This window comes from Psammomys obesus, unplaced genomic scaffold (assembly GCF_907164565.1).
Source record: "Psammomys obesus unplaced genomic scaffold, mPsaObe1.curated_primary_1811, whole genome shotgun sequence".
Classification (NCBI taxonomy): domain Eukaryota; kingdom Metazoa; phylum Chordata; class Mammalia; order Rodentia; family Muridae; genus Psammomys; species Psammomys obesus.
The window spans coordinates 2,051,177-2,066,006 of record NW_026590663.1 but is presented as its reverse complement, the minus strand read 5'-3'; the positions used below and the strand labels follow the sequence as shown (position 1 = coordinate 2,066,006).

Genomic DNA, 14,830 nt, shown 5'->3' with positions numbered 1-14,830 from the left:
CTAAGGCTGAAGACAAAAGAATTCGATTACTCAGGCTACTGAAATAACATGATCTTCAGTATTTTGTAACGCACTTTAATCTATAGCACAGAAAACTGTCACTTTCAAGACAGTCAGGTCTACAGAGAGGAACCCTGTCTCAAAAAACTAAAAACAGTTTTTTGTTTTGTTTTTTTAATGAAAACTGTTATTTTTGGCAAGAAACATATATTCAGGTAATTGCCTCAATTACCTTCTTTTTCAATGTTTTAGAAAAGAATTGGTAGTATGAAAAAGAAATAAAAGCTATTGTTATTTCTCGACATAACCTTATTATTCTAGTACTCTCAGACTTTAACAATAAATGTCTTTAAGTCTTAATATATGTTACATAAATTAAATACTATATTTACAACATATAAAACTTTTAAAGTAAAATACTATACAAATACTGTCTTTACATTATTAAGGGTGCTTTTTTTTTTCAGTTGTTTTTTTTTTTTAAGGATCCCACCTCCCAGCATATCACAGATAAGTTTTTAATGGTAGAAACTGTTCTGCAATAAAAGAATAAATCCAAAGGTTAAAAGTGGTATAAATTTTACAGAGTTTTTACACTTCCTCGGCAAATCTAGACACATAAAAATCCCAATCAGGTATTACTTTTTACATTTTGATTCTTTTATTACTTATCTTTAAAGAGACTTTAAAAGAGATATTATATCTGTTAACGAGAATACTTTCAACCGCCCTTCTTTTGGAGTGTATGAAAGCGGAAAGTAAGCACCTGCCCCTTGGTTACTTTTCAGCATCTTTTGTCTACACACAAATAATAAAATTGATTCTATTAAAATACTAAGGAAAAATGCAATTCAACTGTACTGCTCCTTGCTCCTATAAGAGATGTCTTTAAGAAATGATCGATGTGCAGCCTTCCGTAACTGTGTCTCCAGTCTAAGGTCTTATTCTGAGCCTGGACCAGTTCTCTGGGACAATCCGCCCCACCTCGGTATCACTTCGGAAACAGACTGATGCTCGCTATCTGTCAATACGTGTATATTCCCCAAACCATCCAAAGGCGACTGCCAACCTTTCCAACTTTAGAATCCTAAGCAATCCTCATGATGGACTTGGGGACGGGTCTGGCTGGCGCAGGGGTCTGGAACTAGCACAGGCAGCGACTTCCCCAGCCGCGCACGGTAGGGGACGCCCTCAAGATCCCGGCGCCTCTGGTTGCTGCCGAGGCGTCCCGCGCCGGGCTGGATGGAGAGCTCACTTACAAGTGTGGACATCGGCCATGCTTTCACACCTCCTGCAGCGGACGTAGCAGCACCAGATGAACTTACACTCACACCTCTCCACGTGCCTGACGACGTGCGTGTTGTAGCCTCGGCCACAGCAGAGGAGGTTGCAGCCGTCGGCGCCTCCGGACGTGCGGTTGCACTCTCTGCCCTGGGTCCCAGGGATACCCAGTTTCTTGTTCTCCACACAGTAGTTGGGAGACTTGTGAACGTACAGCAGGTCGTCCTTGAGGATGGGGGTCTGCCTCTGATCCTTTTCTCTCCTGCGCATTTTCCTCCTGGTTTTGTCTGAAACCTGGACGCTGTTTTCATATTTATCTTTTAAAAAATGCCCGATCTTTTCAAAAGCAGACATAGTTTTCCAGCAGGTCTTCACGGCACAGGAGCCGGAAACGCCATGGCAGCGGCAGTCCACAGACATTAGCTTGGCGACAGCCTAAAACCAACAACGATTGTGTTCAGATGTCATTGGCGCGGAGTTAAACTCGACAGCAGAAACAGTTAAACTAGCCACGCCAGGTCCCTACGCTTCCCTCTATAAAAATGATGGCTTGAACATAAACCATCCTTAAGGCTGTTTAGAGTTCAAATATTTTGTCATTTATTTCTGTCTAAACGTTTTGAGTCTATACAGAAAACCTTCCCACACTACATTTAAAACAGGAGGGGATGGGGTGGGACAGGGAGGTTCTCCCTGAGTGCCGCCTAGCCTGAAGGTCTGAGTGGGATTCCTGGGAAGCCGCGTGGTGGGAGGAGAGAACCAGTCCCTGCAAGGTGTCTTCTGACTTCCGCGTGTGCGCCGTGGCTTGCGCATAAACCCTTGAACAATAAATAGCTACGGAAAGGTTGTAAGATAAGTGAGTGTCAGGACACCTACTTTCACTGCTCACCAAAGATGGTCTGCAGCAACCTCAAAGAACTCTCATTCTAATACCTCCCTCATTTGCGGGTGAGAAAGGATGCTCCTGCTTGCCTGCATGGATCTGACACTTTTGCCCTTCAGAGTATGCTTCACGGACCACCAGCTCCAGCATCCTTTGTAAGAAATGCAGACAACCCTGGTCCTAAGCATGATGGACAGAATGAAAAGCTACATTTTAAACTGGAGTCCCAGGCAATCACCAGGCAAATCAATAACAGGGTAGTTGCCTTCAACTTTGACAGTGTATACAAGGGGAACCATCAATAAAACTTTCCAAGTGACCAGTTCTCAAACTTGAAATCTGATTGGCTGGGGTAAGCTGCTTACGATGATATAGTGGCACACCACAGCGACACCTGTTGATGCCAGTGAGCCTTCCTAGGTTTGGTCACTATAGAGTCAGTTACAGGAGGGGGGACAGGGGGGAAGGGACATGAGAACATGCTATGCTCTGGCCAAGGACCACACAAGTAACCTTGCCACAGGTTAGATTTTCAAAGGAAGAAGGAGCCAGAGTGTGGCAGCAGCTGACTTATTCTTGTGCTTTTCTGGAAAATTAGTAGAAAACACAGCTCCTATCCCTGATGGATAAACAGAATACCCTTAACATGAAGAATAAAAAGAGAATAATATGCCCAGTGTCACAACTCTTGGGTGGGTGACATAGGGAGGCTGTGAAGGTGAGGCTAGAGCCTGGGGAACTTAGTGAGGTCCAGGCCAGGCTAGGCAGCATAGGACCTTGTCTGAAGCTAAAGGAAGAGAGGACCATGTTTATATAATTTTAAAATTTAGTTTATACAGCCTGGGGTGCTAAATGAGCTTACACACAGTTGCAATAGCTCATTGTTTGACGCACGTTAAAGTCTAAATGCTCCTTCCTATCTTTGATGACGTTAGAGTGAGAATTAAGATAAATTTTTCAATGAGCCTGAACTAACAAGTGAGAGAGTTCTAAAGTTTTAGGTCTCTAGCTTCTTACATATCAACATATCAACTGCTTCCTGCAGTCCCCAGATGATGGCAGAGGAGATTAATAAATCGTCAGGACTAGGTATAGGGTTGACACTCTGTCAACATGCTGGGCAAAATGAAAAATGAACCCACCCATTTCAGTGACTTAAAAAGTAGGCTTATAACCTCCCAATAAAGAAATTTAAACTCCACTTACAGTTCTTATCAAAACTACAAAATGACCAAGGTTCTGTTAGTATCGATGTGTCTGTAAGACAGCATTTTCTAACACTTTCTGAATATTTCCACAGAACTATTCAGAATATTTCAAAAAAAATATTATATTGCAGCCTTAAATGAGAACATATGACATTGATTTGTACAATGTTTAATACTTCTCAGTAGCATTTAAAACAATCCATACAATAGTATTTAAACCTTGTTCTTTCTAGAACATAGGACATAATCATTTTAATTCATAAAACTTCAAAACTAATAAGTGTATCCATTTCTTAATGCACTGAGAAAAAACACCCTATGGTGGTAAAAAAAAAAAAACCAACCTTATTTTTTATTGCATAAAGTATGGACTACAAATAATCTGATTTACGGCATTTGATACCCACAAAATACTTGCTTCTTTAAGAGGTCTATATGCAGATAAATGTTTAAAAGTAATACAATTGGCCACCTTTGTTCATATTTTAAGTGCTAAAGGATATGAGAAAAAAAAAACAGCCCAATCAATGTAGGTAATAAAATAAATTGTCCGAGAAGCCCCAGACCTGAGTGTAAGTTTATGTTTAAGCCAGATCAGCGTTCCTGATAGCCATGACTTGGTGATTTAAAGCTGCCTTCCCTTCAGATCATGACGGAGAGCCCGACTTCTTTTATTAACCAGTTCAGACATGGCTGTCGGTGGTTTGCAAAGCACGAGAGACAGAGTAGAAGGCCCACCTAATGGCTAATTGACTGGCTCACTCACACATGCAGTCTTAACCCACCTTGGGTGGGGGGGCTAACCTTATTGGAAGAGGTAACAATAATCACCACCATTAAGCCGCCGCTGGCAAGTGAGTGGTCCGGGAAGCCATTGAGCGAGCGGGGGTCTCCTCCAGCTCCATCATAACTCTCTCCCAGACAGCATGGGTCCACCTGAACTGCTTCATAGTTTGGAAGAATAAAAATAGACTTGCAAATTCAATTTTGTCACCTACTAAGCTTGCTTTAGGATTCTGAGGGATTTTCATACTCTAGAAAGCAACTCTTTTTAAATACTAGAACTTCGTAATTTCTCGGTATTATGTTTTTAAACTTTTAGTTCTATGACTTTTGATCAAAGTTGATCCTAGCATAAGCAGAAGAAATAGTATTCTTATCATAGACGTGACATGTAATTTTCCCACCCCAGAATTTACTTACATAAACGAATTTCAAGAAGATGAATTTCAAATATAATTTGAACAACGGTGTCCCCATAACACTCCAAAGATAGAACTTGGAATTAAGGTAGAGCAATACAGTCGCTGCTTGGAGAATTTTATGAAATGAGGAGTTTCTGGGTACACACGCACACACGCACACACACACACACACACACACACACACGGCTTAACTTTGCCGGCATTAGTGTTTCTTGGAGTTCGTTTTCATAAATTATGTACTTGATCTGGTTTTATAGCAAGAAATTCTTTTCACTTAATATCCAGTTAATGAACAGGTACTTGGTTGTGATTCCAATTTTATAGAAAAATAAGCAATGTGGTTAGGACACTTGTCTCACATAAATTGCTGACATATGATATACGGTCCTTATAACTCAGCAGGATAATGTTAGAAAAACAGAAAAACGAAAGTGGAAAATATAAGTATATTTAAAGATATTGCAGAGACTGTCCAAAATGTATATCCTGTATCTTTTCTGCTGCGGTTCTTAATTAATGTGAAACAGCTAGTGTGAGCAGCAGTGGTTGCTCTGATGTTTTCTGGTAACTGGAGAAGAGAATAGCAACCGAATGAATTGTGTGCGGTTATGGGAAAATTCCTTTCTCTCCTCCAGTTGAGTTGTTAAGGTTTATAACAATGTTAACAAAGGAATGTTTTGTTAACTATTGCAAACAGATGTGCGCATTTTGGTGGAGTAGTGTGAAACCTATGGGAGGGCAATTAGGAAGGTGGCCTTTAATCTACAGGGTTCCTCATGGAAGTTTCGGGTTGGTAAGTTTCTAATGACGTGAAATAGGGAAGATGTATCGTTAGGACTCAGTGCAAAACAGACAGCACATAAGAGATGGTTTCAGGACTAACGGCCTCGCAGTTTTGAGTCAAAGGAAATGCTGTAATGAAGACTGTTTTCCACTTACTGCTTTATCCAAACTTTACTAGGAATGGCCAGAAACTGGTATGGAACATTCTGTAACCAATACTTCATTGTGTCAGCCATCGGAGGATCTGTTTAATTTAAGAACTCCGCCAGTTAAGATCAGATGGATGTGTGTAGGATTCCTATGCCTCTGACCCATTTTCTCTCTTTCCAACCCAAAGTACATTTGAACCTGCTTAAAAGCAAAACACTGTTTTGTTGTTTGACTACTTATAAATATTCTTGAAACAGGTCAATGAAAATTTGGGGTCTGCCCTTCCCACTTTGTTGAGTTACTCATAATAAAACAAATTATGGGGTAGGAAAACTTAAAAGTTTATGAGGTAGACATGGTAAGAATGGAAATATTTTAAGCACACCAAAAGAAATACCCATAAATATTCCAAGTCACATTATTCCCAGAAGTTCTGCCCCTGGAAGACATCACATCATTCTTCCAGCCAATCACCGCCCAGCAACATTATTCTTGGAGTCATAACTTTAGGAATGGTGTCAGAAACCAATTGGGAATCGGAGTATTTAAGGTCAGCGGTTAGAAAATCATCTATCCTGCTCACAGTGCTACCAAGCGCCAGTACCCACACTTCTCTGAACACTTTCCTACATTTTGAGTTTGGGATTTTGAGACTAGAAAAACCAACTCAATTGAATGCAGACCTTAAATTTTACTCAGACAAACATGCCTGACAGATCAAAGTCATAATGGCCAATATTAAAAATTGAGTCAGTTTCTTGTCCATGTTGGAGAAACCTACTTTTTGTTTGTTTAGACTTTTTTTTTTAAGCTACCGGTGGAAAGAAAAAATACAAAAATATTTTAAATTATAAATACCTCTTGAGAAATGACCAACAAAAACACCCATGTATTACCCTCAAAATAACCAGGTAAATGTTTTGTAATATTTTAGGATCCCATCTAGAATGATGTGAGAAAAAAAAAAAAAGATTCAGTAAGGGCACCAAATCTGCACAACATGTGTTCCTCTGTGTGTGCTGAATTGCTCTTCGCCAGTACAGAAAAACAGCAAAGATCTATGTGATATGCAGAAATGGAGTTTTTTCCTAGCTAACAGTGAATATTGAAATTGATGCTGAACAAAATAAAAATGTAAATAACAGTTTAAGACCAATATTAACAATGATAGGGTCAAATATTGCTACTTAATTTGCAATTGCTAATACATATGATGAAATAAAACTGAATGTTATTAATAAAACTAATTTACTTAATACAAATGTTTCAATGTCATTATCTAAGAGTTAATCATAAGATGAGCTTCTTAGTTTTGTCTTTTTTTTTTTGGATATATTAAATCACCTATCAAACTATTTAAAGACTGCTAATAATAAATACTTATGTAATTGATTTATCAACCTTTAAATGTAGTGATTGATATGCCTTGATGTTTTTCTTGAACATAATGCTAGAGCTTAAAAAATATGTTAATTGCATTTTACTTCTTTCATATTGATATGTTAGAAATAATACATTTTCCTTTATTTAAATTCAATCAACTTCTTATTCTTCTTTTCACAATGAAAAACCGTAAGAGAAAAAGGCATATAGCTAAGTGCAGTGCTGAACAAGAACAACATAAAATAACTTTTCTGAAGCTCCTAAATAAAACAATGGAAAACTTGCATAACCTATTTATTGATTTTCTTGTTTGCTATCTTGCCTTTTTAAATTGTATAGTCAAATGAAATGGAAACTGTAAATATAAACTTTAGAAGTTATGGTAAAGTTTTACTGAGTCTTCTAGTTTTTTGTATTTTAAACGAAGGCCGTTAAATAAAGAAAGCTGGCTGGATATTCCAAGCATTGTGAATGAGGCCCATTATTCACTTGCCAAAAATGTAAAAAACAAATGCAACATATACTTTAACTATTCCTAAGAGATGCTGCAACTTGTCTGAATTGGCTTCAGGAGGATGTGGCAGATTGCAGTAACCACATTTGGGACCTTGACAGGTAATTGGAAATTCAAAATAATATACAATATATGCCAATATGGCTGCCTTGAAAAGTTTACTGTGACACAGAAAATATGTATGCATAAAAATGTTACAGTCTTTTAGCAAAGTTACGGTGAATTGCCAAACAATTCAACAGTGTTGTAGAATCCAAAGTTTATTGTATGGATAGGCAGTAATGTAAATATATAAAAACTAAGTAAGCTAAACACATTTCTTTTTAAGAAAACAATTTTTAAAACCAGAATTTATATAAAGGAGTTCACTAGGTGCTAGGTCCTTGCATTCAGCTCTCCTCAACGTATATTTAATATAGCTATGTTTTAAAATGTCCTTCTTTACTTTTAATATAGTCATAGCTTTATATTCATATTCTTTTATGAGTTTTAATTGAAACTAAGTTATTTTATACAATTAACAATTTTCCACACACACACAAAAAAAACTTGCTTCACAAAAAATATAGCGGTTGCATATTCCCTAAGGAATCTTACTGGAGAAAATAAGATAAACCTGACAGCAAACTGACATGTTGAAGAGTCACTGGCTACCAAACAGTAGATTTAAAACAATAATCAAAATTCAAACGGTGGGGATAACACTTGATTCAGCCCAATAAATGATAAACACTGTAAATCCCATTCTGGAAATGCCAGGAAGCAGGTTAGTGAGTAACCAATGAAAAAACAGGACCTTGTATATCTTTTAATTAGTAATCTTTCAGTATGTGAAGTGTACCAACAGTAACACACTATTGCAGAATTCAATGCTTACCAGCTGGTATTTGCCTAAACTAAGCCAACAGAGTCAATACACACGCATGAAGGGATATGTGCCTATTTATTGCTTATCCCGCCAGTGTCTGGCTTTTAAGTTTTTGGCGTGGACTTGCCCAGAAGCATAAGCCAAGTATTATTTACCCAATGGCACTAAGGTCTTAATCAGGGCTCTCATACATACCTGCCGTCCTGCCTCGTTGTTGTGAAGATTCATGGCTAGCAGCACTGTGCTCTCCTTTCCCGTGGTGTTGCTGATGGGGAGATCTAGAAACTTTCTGCTGAACCACATGCCGTACTGGACATCATCCGAGCATCCTCCCCAGTGCCAGCCTTCACTGGCCGAGCCACCATTCTGCAAGGTGGTGTCACAGGAACACTCTGTCATGTTTCCCGCACTGCATGACCTCGTTACTGAGTGCACCAGGCCTGCAGCCATGATGGCATAAATGAATGCTGTCTCCTTGGTGCCTAGGAAGAAAACATCGATAAATCACAGAGCCGTCATTTTCTGCTGAAATTCAGTCCTAAGCCTCTTATTTGTTTTCTTGTGAGGCAATCAGTCTTTCAGGTGTTCACAATGGATGCTGTAATGCGTGAATATTTGGAAAGGAAATCTACTATTCTAAACTTTAAAAAAGAGCAGCATGATAATTTTCAGGATTCGATGCCATTTTGTCACCCACTCTCCTCATATATTACACTCGTGCTTGTCTGTAAAATCTGTCCCCCTCACTAGGACCTACCTTAGTGTTTCATAAATAGGAGTAGCTCATTAGTACTTGTTGAATGTAAATCTTTTGCATGGACAATGTAAATGGAAACTGAAACGGAAACAGATTCCTCATCCTTTTTCAAAGTGTGCTGCATTCACAAAACACAAGTGGAAATTTTTGGTGTGGTTTTTTTCTTTGAATAGATGCTATGCGTCAGAATGCAAACTGAAATCAGCAAAAATCAAGACAACTGGCAGATAAATATTCATTTTCTTTCACAGCAAAGATAAGACTTTAGAACGGGAGAATGTAATCAATCGGTAACAATCACTGACATTAAGCAGTTAACATTTTATGCAGTACAGCTGGTCTTATAGTCACAAAAGTAATGAAAACAAGATAATTGAAAACTTGCAAAAAATCGAATTGTTGTGGGAAAGTACACTATTTTGAAACAGTTGCATTTTGCACTGCTTCAGTAGAGTTGGAGTTAAAAATCTTTGAAATCAAAGTTCCATTAAGACATTCATAAAATAGACTAGAAAGGACTCAGCAGGCAACGTTTTTTTTCTTTGCAGATGTTTAAATTGGAATAGAAACAGCTTCACACCCGTTGTCCAATAAACCTTTTCGGCAGCGAACGCTTTTGCATCTCAGAAACTCTTTAAGACACGTCAATTTTCTCTTTTCTTAATTTTCTTTCTTTCTCCTCCAGGATCTTACCCCAACCCCCAGCTCAGGGATCCTTCAGCAGAGCTTGCCAAAACTCAGAACTGGGTACACAGAGCTCTGGTGAGGCGCGTGCAGAAACTGAGTGGGGAAGGGTCAAGGGTGAAACAGGAACGGAAACGATCTTTAAAAACGACAGCGCATCTCTCAATGCCTCGGGCCTAAAACTCTCTGACTGCTAATATCCCAGAAAGCATCCTAGCTTCGAGTACCATCATCCTCGCTAAGTCACCACGCACGTGGAAGAACTTTTTTTTTTTTTTTCTCACTGCGCTTTGATGTCCCGCGGAAAGCGAGCCCAGTCATGGAGAGGTAGAAGGAACAGGCAGCTGGGGGGACGCAAAAGAAGTCGCGCTCAGGTGACAATCCTTTTAAAAATCACCATTGTGCACTAAACCTGGTGTTCCCAGGAGTCAATAAGACTGTGCTTCAATTAGGCACTTGTCTGCGGCTCTGGGCGCCACAGAGCTGCTTAAATCAAAGCAGATGCGGCAGCAGCATTCCCGGCTGCAGACCTCATGTTTGTCCAGCTGGTCACCCACGGAGCGGGCCGGCACGGGGTCCTAGGGGTCGATGGGGTGGAGCCTCGTGGTTTCTCTGCAACTTTGGCAGGGGCCGCGGGAGGGAGGGAGAACCGCAGCCCTTCTAAGCGCCCCTCGGTAGATGTGGGACGTCCCTCTCGAGGGCCACACCTGCACGCTGGGCTCTGGCCCCTGCCGACCCACTCTCCACCGCACCAAAAGTCCTATTTGAAGGTCTCGCGAGCACCGAAGGGTGCAGGCGCTATTCAGTCTCATCGAAGGCACTGGCAGAAAAGTTGTCGCTCGTCTGTCCCGCCATCCCCCGGGGTCCCGCTGACTCACCGCTACTCAGCTCATAGCCAAAGAGGGGGCCGGTGCCGAGCGGGGCCGAGGTGGCAGCGGCGACCATACAGTTCCACCTCTCGTGTCGGAACTGGCTCCTGCACTCCTGAATGCCCAGCCGGGCTCCTTCGCGGATGCTAGGGAGCAGGTACGGTTTCCTCTTGCACAGCTCCTTCTGGCGGCTGTTCAGCGGCAAGCCGGCGCAGCCCAGTTTCTCCGGTACCCCGAAGGAGGCGATGCCTAACCACCTGTAAGACGCGGCGCCCCTGCGGTAAGCCGCTCCCCTGCCCTCCCCTGCGCCCCCCTACCGTAGACCCGTGAGACCAGCGGTCCCAGGGTCCCCGCCCCCCCCCCCCCGCCCCCCCTGGAAGGGCCCCCCCCCCCCCCCGGCCCGGGTCATCCCTTCGACCACCTACCCTACCTGCCTCCGCAGCGCCCATACTCACATCCAGTTGCCCTGGGTTCCGCAGGGGAGCAGCGAGAGCACGGCTGCCCAGAGCGCGCACAGGCTGGGCAGGGCCAGGAGCGCCGCTCTGTCCATGGCCCACGCATGGAGTCCCCCAGGCTCGGCCACTCCTCTTCTGTCCCCTCTCTCCAGAGGCCCGCAGGGCCTGTGGTCAGTTTCCTAGCACCCAATTGTTCCTTGCTCTCTCTCTCTTGGAAGGTAACATTAAAAAGGGCAGCAAGGACAGAGACTACCAGCAGTCCTCCAGGCCCCAGGAAGATGAAGTGGAGAAAGTAGCCTGAGGTCCTCTCGCGCAGAGGTGCGTACGCGCTGGAGGTGCAGGAGCGTCCCTCACGTTCCAAGGTGAGAAACTTCTGCTGATGGCTCGGTGTCTCCATCGCCCCAGGCTTCTCCTCGCATCTCCTCCCCCGACCGCGCCTGGCGCCTGATTGGCCTAGCAGCAATCCCGTATCTCACCATCTGGAAACTTCAGTGTCTCATTGGCTAACAGTGGGCTCTGCGGGGGGCGCTCCTGTGCTGAGCCTCTGCGACTGTCTGACTAGACCTGGGAGTGTCACGACCTTTCTCCTCTTGTCACAATGTCCTTAGAGGAGGTCACTGCGAGACTGAGTCAACCCGAAGAGCGAGGAAGTGATGGGCGCTTCTTAGCATCCTTACCCAGCCGCATCTAAATTAATCCTCTGAGTAAAAAGAATGAAGGCTCTCGCTGGGATGGGTGTGCGAGGGTCGGGGAGGCCTCCACTCTTCTTTCCTGTATTTCACCCTAGAGAATTAACTTTTTAAGGTCAGAGTTGGTACCACGAAAAGTTGACCTTTAATTCCCCAGGCTGAGGTGCCCCTGGCCAGCAGAGAGGATCAGTGAGAAGCTGTTAGGGCTAGCTCCTCGCGTCATTTGGATATGCATTTATCTTTAGCATCAAATATAGACCATATTTTAGCTGGGTTCTGTGATGGCTTCCCTTTTTGTCTTATTTCTGTAGCTTTCTCCTTAGGAAAAAATGGCAGGCAGGCAAACGTGTGAGGGCTGACTAGAGAATTCCAAATAGGAGGAAGGCTGTTCCCTTCTCTTCCGAGCCACACTGACTTTCCCAGAAATACCATACACAGCGTTACCGACTGAAAACAACAGCGACGATGGTTAAAGCCCACGTGCTGCCTCCACACCAACTGCATGCCCACACCTAAGGAAGTCTGCAGAAGCGACCCCTTTCCACAAGTGTAGAAACCAGCCAGGCAGACAAATCTAAGGCCAGAGAAATTCTGAGCATCAGTAACGCGGATTATAGGTAATAGGTATTGGCAGTTTATGCTTTGGCCAAATATACTTTAGAAGCAGGAAGTGTTCTGGCAGCTGGTAGTTTTGGAAGGTTAGGTAGCCAGCCTTTGCCCTCAAGAACTCTTTGAAGATGCCTGGAACGTACTTTGCCGTAGAATCAAAGAACCCTGCTCCTCCTCTACACACACACACACACACACACACACACACACACACACATATACACACACACTGTTCCATCACCTGCTCCCAGCAGGACGTCTGGAATGATAGCGAACTCTCCAAGGTACTATCATCCCAGCAGGTGCCCTAACTCAGCCTCAACACAGGAAGGCTTTGTCAGCTTTGGCTGCTTCTAACCCTGAGCATCACCTAGGGTCAATCAAACTTCACCCAAACTCTCACCCTGTCTCCTTCACTCCCTTATCCAGCAAATATTTATTGGATGTACTCTGTGTACCACGTCCTAAAACCACATCATAATTTTTAGGAAGTCAAGTTGATCATAGGGTATAGTTACTGATCCAGAAATATTTTGGCTCCTGGTTAGTGGTCTCTCTGAAGATCAGAGTCTTTATCCAAGCTCGCTTTATCCTCTCAGCCTCTCCAAGAAGGGACCGTGCTAGATCCCTGGCTGTACCACCACCACTGGTCTCGGAGCTCCAGACGCTGTTTCGAAGCACAGCTCATTGAGTGGGGTACTGTGCTGAGGGACATCCTGAACAGAAGCCTATGTGGCCTAAATGCTGAAAATAGAGACACTTCTTCCTTGTGAAAGAAACTGGGGAGGGTGCAGTCTTGGGTTTGGAAGGAGGGCGTGGAGAACATCAATCCCTTAAGCTGATTTTCTTCTTTTTCATTCACACACTGACATAGAGACGGCTTTGGGTTTGAATGTGGGACCAGCATTGACTCGCATGGTTGGAGGGTTCATAATTTGCTTGACAAATCCGACAAGCAAACCAGAAATTACAATGTGATACAGGGAGCGTGGGAAGTACACTGTGCCATGAGCTTACAGAGGATAACGCAGGGATGGGCAGACGGGCGAGCGTGCTGAACACTGCCTTCGTTTCTAGTTGGGATGCAGCACTGTGCAGGCATCCTTAGAGCCTTGGGAGGAACGCCAAAGTATGCAGCTCGGGGACACTGGAGCTCAAGCGTTTCCAGGTCCAAATATATAATCCCGTAGTGTCTCTTTCATGTGGTCTAGGGCCTTAGGGAAGGGGTGTGATTCTGTGTGTGCTTCTCCATCCAAGTGCGCATTCCCATTAGGTCATCCAGCTGAGGGATTAGGCTTGACACTTAGTGAGTAGACAGGTGAGTGCGGGGCGTTGTGAACCCCGACACACTCAGAGCCTGCTGTATGCCCTCGGATTCTAGGTCGTTTCATCTCTTTCTTTTCATTTTTATCACTGCCCCTCCCCCCAGGCCTGCAAAGGTAAAACTTGAACTGTCAGAGAAGGGCGATGTATAGGGGTCAGTTCTCACACTCCACCGGGTGGGGCAAGGGGATCAAACTAAGGTTATCAGGTTTAGCAGCAAGTGCTTTCACTCGGTGGAGCCATCTCAAAGGCCTCCGCACCATCTTTCTATCTTTCTTTACTCCTCTGTCCACACTTACACAATCCTGCCCTCCGCACATAATTTATCCTAATTTTGCATATGAGGCAATAAATTTGGGAAGATAAGGAAGTTTACTGGAGACGTCTCTGATAATAGCACAGAGTCCATGGCCAATTTTATTTTAAACGGCCCATCGAATCTACCACACTTCTGCATATCCTCATACAAAGCCACCATTTGCTTTTTTTTTTTTTTTTTTATTGTGTCCCTGGGTTCTGAACACGAAGTACACAGCGCTTGTTTGTTTTCAGGAATAAACAAAAGCTGTACTTGGAAAGTCTCCCAAGGAGCTCTCTGGGAAGTGGGTGTCCCTGAGGCAGACAGCAGTTTGCAAGGACAGGCTTCCATTTTCCTGCCTTTGCTGAGTTGGGTTTGGGTGGGGCATGGGAAAGAGCAGTGGAAGGAACAAGGCCCTGGAAGGCCAGTTGGCAGAGGTGACAATCTGGGACACACATCTGAACTCTGAGCCTCAGTTTTCTTGTTTGTAAAATGATCAGTCCTCCTATCAAGAGAAGGAAGGCTGCTGTACTGAGGGGCTTGTCTCCCTATAACATGGCGGGGCACAAACATCCCTTTTTTTAAATTTTTTTCAATATTAGTTACAGTTTATTAACTTTGTATCCCAGCTGTATCTCACTCTCTCATTCCCTCCCAATCCCACCCTCTATCCCCTCATCTCCTCCCTGCCCCTTTCCAAGTCCACTAATATGGGAGGACCTCCTCCCCTGATTTATCAGGTATCTTCAAGACTGGCTGCAAAGAAGGAAATCATGAAATTTGCAGGCAAATAGGACCTTGAAAAGATCATCCTGTGTGAGGTATCCCAAAAGCAGAAAGACACACATGGTATATACTCACTTATTTAGAC

General features: G+C 43.2%; 1 protein-coding gene across 1 annotated transcript; it reads right to left on the bottom strand.

The window, feature by feature from the left end:
• Nucleotides 1-1,131: 1,131 nt before the first annotated feature.
• On the bottom strand, nt 1,132-11,463 carry Wnt16 (Wnt family member 16). The gene is made up of 4 exons (XM_055608208.1): nt 11,041-11,463; nt 10,595-10,842; nt 8,471-8,757; nt 1,132-1,716 (listed from the first exon to the last, which is right to left on the bottom strand). Exons 1-4 carry the CDS (start codon nt 11,133-11,135, stop codon nt 1,252-1,254), a joined length of 1,095 nt encoding a protein of 364 aa, XP_055464183.1. The 5' UTR covers nt 11,136-11,463; the 3' UTR covers nt 1,132-1,251.
• Nucleotides 11,464-14,830: the final 3,367 nt, after the last annotated feature.

Bases quoted from the DNA above. Each gene is read 5' to 3' on its own strand.
- Wnt16 (XM_055608208.1), bottom strand. From the start codon at position 11,135: ATGGACAGAGCGGCGCTCCTGGCCCTGCCCAGCCTGTGCGCGCTCTGG. The intron at 10,843-11,040 runs GTGAGTATGGGC...CGCGTCTTACAG, and splicing joins GGAACCCAGGGCAACTGGAT to GTGGTTAGGCATCGCCTCCT. The intron at 8,758-10,594 runs GTGAGTCAGCGG...TTTTCTTCCTAG, and splicing joins TGGCTATGAGCTGAGTAGCG to GCACCAAGGAGACAGCATTC.